The 6,000-nt window shown below is 46.0% G+C and overlaps 1 protein-coding gene across 3 annotated transcripts in view; it reads right to left on the reverse strand.

Annotated features, from left to right (window-relative positions):
- Window positions 1-5,911, reverse strand: part of smg7 (SMG7 nonsense mediated mRNA decay factor) — a 30,030-nt gene extending 24,119 nt beyond the window's left edge. For all 3 annotated transcript variants that reach the window (XM_086082712.1, XM_086082703.1, XM_086082695.1), the window contains exons 1-6: window positions 5,786-5,911; window positions 5,195-5,226; window positions 4,037-4,154; window positions 3,816-3,948; window positions 2,546-2,738; window positions 2,394-2,465 (exon numbers count right to left, since the gene is read on the reverse strand). In XM_086082712.1, the coding sequence (XP_085938838.1) occupies window positions 2,394-2,465; window positions 2,546-2,738; window positions 3,816-3,948; window positions 4,037-4,154; window positions 5,195-5,226; window positions 5,786-5,811 (574 nt within the window). In that variant the 5' untranslated portion in view covers window positions 5,812-5,911. The remainder of the gene's footprint in view (window positions 1-2,393; window positions 2,466-2,545; window positions 2,739-3,815; window positions 3,949-4,036; window positions 4,155-5,194; window positions 5,227-5,785) is intronic.
- Window positions 5,912-6,000: the final 89 nt, after the last annotated feature.

Raw genomic sequence — 6,000 nt, forward strand, 5'->3', positions numbered from 1 at the left:
GCACACAACTAATGGCTATTTATTGCTACCACGCAAATTTCCGATAGCTAACATTAGCATAATCATTTTGATTTGAGCATGGAAAGCTACCTACTATAGATAGTATTCACATGACGTCATGTGCCCCACATTGTGTGCCGTTTACGGGTCCATGGAATGTTGAATGGTGAATGGAAAATAACCATGGTTTGATATGTCCTCATGTAACCTCTTATATAAGGATATGTTGTTGTTCTGAACTGTTGTCCAGTCAAGGTGCCCAACAATCTGGGAACTCTCAAGTTGAATGCCTTGTTTATACTACAGTCCTCCCCGTTTCAAAAACATGTGGAATAGAGCCTGGGAATTCTCAGGTTGTATGCCTTGTTTCTCACGCTCATCCCTTTTTGTTAACGCATAAAAGACGGAGCGGCACACGGTCTGGGTAGAGTCAGCTGAGGGATACGTACGATCGCCCAGCCGTTAAGCAGCTCGTTCTACCCGGACCGCCGACTCTCCGTAGTGTCATGGTAAGCGCTGATTGGATTATATTATACTGCTTAGCGTTGAAGTGTGTTGATTGCCGTTTGCGGGGAATAAAAGGCACAGTTATTCTAGCACAGTATATCAGTCTCTGTGTATTCATTGTTGCCGCCGATCACTCACGATCCTACATAAAAATATAAAAGTGAAGTAGTGTTTTCCACAATACAAATGGGAACGAACAAAGAAGTGTCCGGAATAGCAAAGATAACTTGAAAGGATTTGCAACTGACAAAGTCTACCAAAGTGTGTTCTGACCATTTTGATTAAGGTAAGTGTCGTCGTAAGATGGTAAAAATGCTTTTACAATAATGCGATCATGATATACGTGAGCCGCTAGCTGTGGCTAACTAGCTCTGGGTAGCTAGCTCTGGCTAAAAATAGATCTTGTGATCAAGATGTTCCCTCCAAATACCCTCCTCAAGGTCTCTTATTTTCCTTTCCCAGCATCCCAAAAGTTGAAATTGTTGTTAAAGTGTACGAAAATAAGTGATGAATCAACAATGTTGTTGTTTTTATTGTAACATGCTAGCGCAGCGCCAGTAGCTAACGCGGTCGGGAAATGAGCTAAGTTGGTTTAAAAATAACCCGTGATTCTTCACCTCAAATTCACAAATGATAAATGCACATAGCAACCAATAAAAGCCGAAAGTACAGAAGAAGATGACGTTTTGGGAGCCACCCTACCTCAGAGCATACGTTGCCATGTAGTCCGGTCCGGGCTGCAACATCGGCAAATGTTTGTATCCAATCGATTCCACTAATCAAACGTTTCAATGTGTACCACTGCAAGGTGTGTTGAGCTAAATCTTACGCATACGTCTTGCTTACACAAGCAACGTTAGAGGACCCACCATGAGGAGCCGACTCGCGATCCCGTGACGTCAGTGAATACTATCTATTCCAGCAGGAAAAGATTCATGCAAGCGATGAAAGCCAGTCCAAGGTTAATCCTGTACTATGCTTTTATCCAGGTAGGCTACCTTTTCTTATTTTTTCCGTCTCCTCAGACAAATATATTCGTTCCGTGGGTTGATTTGCAGCATCTCCATGACAACAGTAATCGCGCACAGATGTTCTACCAAACTTCTGTCTTTAAAACGAAAGGGGACGTGATGTGTGCCGTAAAGCAATCTGCAAGTGTTTTGTGTGGCAGTGTTCCGACCACCCTTCTCAAAGTTGCTCAGTACAAATGAAAACGATTTGACAAAAGGTTCCATGTTTCATCAGTAGAGTTATAAAAATATGAATTGAGGGTTGAAAAGTAAATAATCGGGCCTGCAATCGAGATGCATCAAATGATGACAAAACCTGTGTTTTCTTAGTAAGCTAGCTAAGTACATAGCTTGACAAGAGTTGGACATTTAAAAGACATAAAACGATCTTGAAATAAATTAAACATGACAAAGACTATTTAAACCCAAAACGCCCTTAGCCACGGTAGAAAAGCTAAAGTCCGGGAAATAATGTCCAAAAAGCGGATCAATGTGAACGACAGGAAAGTGTGGTTATGTGTGGGTTAGGGTTAGTAGCACGGTAGTTATGGCGTGAACTCAACACTTCAGCGTGAAGCCCCGAGATCTTGTGGTCTCGCGGGCACAGATTTCCAGACACGTACGCCTCACGCACCGCACTCTGTGTGAATTGCAGTATGTTCGGACATCGCTCTGTGTCCGTACCGCAGTCGGTGTGAACATCAACATTGCGTAATAAAGTGCTGCCGGAAACCCTGCATTGGTATTTTTATGCTTTGCTTTGTATGTAGCAATGGTTTTTAAATGAAGTTGAGTTAGAGTCTGCGAAGCAGCAACATACACACCAATGTTGCAAATGGAGACAAGATGGCCGCTACGATGAAGCATCGGACTCACCATTGGATGGGACCAGCTGGGCGGCGTGCCGGTAGTAGGACTCGGCCTGGCTCGTCTGGTTGCGGTAGCGCGCTGAAAGCAGCAAAAGATGCGAGAACGTCAGACGTCATCTCCATCTGCACCGTTAGCCTCGTGTGGCTCCTCCTCCTCACCGATGTCGCCCAGGTGCACCAGGCAGTGCTGGCAGATGTACGAGCACGAGCTGGGCTGCGGTGTCACAATGCCGCCGCCGCCGCCGCCGCCGCCGCCGCCGCCGCCCTTTCTGTTGCTGATGATGCCCAGCCGCGAAGACTTGACGCGACACGGCAGGTCAACGTTAAAGACGCTGCACAGCTCCTGTAACAGCTACACATGGCCGGCATGTCATGTGACACACCAAAGCACACGCATACCACAACATTCCAATCAAACTGTTTACATGACACTTGTACAGATTGACAAAAGGGATAACCCACCCCTATTAATCCCATTCAGATTTTTTTTTCTGACTAAGGAATTTATATGGAGCATTTTCATTCCGTTTGGCCGTTCGGATTCATTGTAATCGGATTACATTCAGCTCCAAATGTCAAATATGTCCATTTAGAATGCAGAAACACAACAGTGCAACATAAAACGGAATTGCACAGTGTTCCTAAAATCTTAACGGCCATATTTGACATTTTGAGTTGAACGTTCTTATTTAATAGGTAGACGTGTTTTGTAAAGAATATGATGATGTTCTAATTATTTTTTTTTAAAGAATGAAAGAAACATCAATGTGCAATTTAAGGCACATAGTCTTCCTTTAAACATGAAAAGTGAATGACAAACGTTAACAATAAGCTAACCCAAAACGAGCTAAAAAAGAAGAAGAAAGAAATCAAAGCCGCAGCTGTTGGACAACTTTAAAAGGACCCGGCTGGGCACTCACTGCTAGCAACTAGCTGCTAACGCAGGAGACCTGTGCTGAATCACACAATGACGGCGTCGTCAACTAGCGGTTTCTTCGCATCCTATATTAGCAATTTGATTTTAAGGATGGCAGAATGACATTGTAATGAAGTTGGCATGTAATGGCAATAAAAATGACGATAAATGTTGAAATAAGTCAAGCTAGCTGTCAGTTGGTCATACCACCACGCAGGCCAGCTGCAAACTAAAAGCTTCCTAAGGCTATTGCATCGGCCTAAAAGGTATATTTCTTAAGCTTTATTTTGAAGATAGCCTTTGTTTCGGCAGCATGTTATGTTACCGAGTATGTTTGAAGCTTCCTTGACAAGTAAGTCTAAATGGCGGCCGCAATAAGATGCCATTGATGTTTGCATTTGTAGTTTTAATACACACTGCTTAATAAAACAAGTGGAGATGTGGCTTTAAGTGTAAAAACGTTGCCAATTGTTTGAACATGTTGAGCCATCACTCCACTTGGCCACAGCTCACCTGAGTGTAGAAGCCACTGGCCGCCTCCAGGAACAAGGACAGGTTGGCCTGTACCTCGCTGCGGTTGGGGTTGGCCCGATTCTTGGCCTGGCTCTGCAAGGTGGTGATCTGGTTCTTGAAGGCGTGGTTCCAGCTGCAAGGGGGGCGACAGACGACACGCCAGTTGCGGTCACGAGCGCCCGAGGAACGTCATGAGCTGGAGGGGAGCGGACGCCACTTACAGGTCCTGCTCCACCTTCTTGTCCAAGGCGTACTCCAGGTCCGTGACCAGCATCTTCTGGTACAAGTCCTGCAGGGCCTGGCGGGACGTCCACACCTCAGCCGCCGCCAGCTTGGAGTCTGCGCCGTGCAAACACACGCAAGGCAATTAAAGTGTGACGCTGCAGTTACCATGGCAATTACACACACCAAGTAATAAGCGAGATGAGGAACTTTGACATCACTTCATTTTTTATTTTATTTTTTTACACACATTATCATTCCTCTTCTGATCATTTTTTTCCAACATGAAATAGTGATCCCAGACCTGCGCGTTGTTTTTCTGGACGCTAGCCCAGTGGTTCTCAACCGCGGTCCTCGAGTACCCCTATCCAGCCTGTTTTCCATGTCTCCCACAGCCAACACAGGTGTCAAACGATCAGCAAGCTCTGCATGAAGCCTGATAACGATCCTCAGGTGTGTTGGCTGAGGGAGACTCGGGCTGGATAGGGGTACTCGAGGACCGCGGTTGAGAACCAGTGCACTAGGCCATGTGCCTGATAAATGAAAGTGGAACTTTCATCATTTTAAATTCTCACTTTTATTTAAAGTCATTCACTGTGACCACAAGTGCATTTCACAATGAAACGCCACTATTCGGCCGAGGATCTTCTGACCGCTTGATTCCAAGCATGATGATACGGAACATTTTAACATTGCATCTTCTTAGATGTCGTCCTTCCACCAAATCATCACATTCATGTTAGTGTTGCATTAAAAATGGAAATACAATCATTCGTCCAAGAACAGTGTGTTCTGTCGCCATGGCAACAGGTTGCGGCTCCACACCAAGTCACTACGAGCGTGATTATGTGGAACTTTTCATCATTTGGTATGATCACATCTTATTTACGCGTGACATATCATTGTGATTATAATGGCCCTTATTCGTCCTCTGTGTTCCGTTACCGCAGTAACCACACATTTTAGCAAATCATGAACACGATGACCGCGTGCCACTTTATCATATCATAATTGCATAGCTATCATTAGAAAATACACTACAATACAGGCCTTCTTTGCCCTCGAGTAATGCATCCTGTTGCCATGGAAACGGAACTTTTCATCAGTTCATGGATCAGCTTTCGGTCAAAGAATGAAGTTTGGTCGTAGGTGCTCACCTGTCATGTCCGCCTTCAGGGCCTCTGCCTGTCTGCTCGTCAACACAACAGAGAGCAACTGGTTAGTCAACAACACGTTTCATCCTCCGCACTGACGTCAGCAGCTAAACGTCATTAGAATGTCGTCGTGACGCAAAAGTCTCCGGCAGCGACCGCACTGCCTGAAGTAGCCGCACAACAACCACCCTCTGTGTTAACAATATCAAAAGCGCACACTCGTGACGTCACACAACCTTGTCCAACAACGCCAGTGTTAGCAAGAGAAAAAAAGAAGCTAAAGCTACGTAGCAACATGGAAATGTGACGACTACGTGTGGCAGGGGGAAAAACGAGTTCCATTTCGCTGATAAACATTCTCAAGTTAAAGTCAATGTGACGCTTGAAGGCACGATGCTAGTATATTCGCAAAAGTGACTTTATCCGCGTAGTCTGGCGACATCGACTGTTTGTTGATGTCCGAAGCTAGCTAGCCGCCGCTAGCTTTAGCCTTAGCACGCCACGAAAACAGCAGCGAGCGTCGCCTTCACGGGTCACTTCTTGCCGCTGGTCGTGTCGTGTGTGACGGCGTGGGAGGCCGCGGGCACAACCTACCGTAAAAAGTGAGCGCAGAGGCTCATCGTGACGGCTCGCCCGCGTTCACGCTACGACGAGCTCACGGGGGGCTAACTGCGAGAAAGCCGCCACCGCCGCCATATTGTTGCTTCCCGTCGGTCTGCCTGCACGCGGGTGAGGGCGGGGTGGGTATTAGCGTGGCAGCTTCGGCAATTTTCGGAAGCATTCGGCTCAGCACGAAAGAACGATCAGAC

Source organism: Leptonotus elevatus, chromosome 1 (assembly GCF_054856555.1).
Source record: "Leptonotus elevatus isolate MCC_2025b chromosome 1, RoL_Lele_1.0, whole genome shotgun sequence".
NCBI lineage: Eukaryota > Metazoa > Chordata > Actinopteri > Syngnathiformes > Syngnathidae > Leptonotus > Leptonotus elevatus.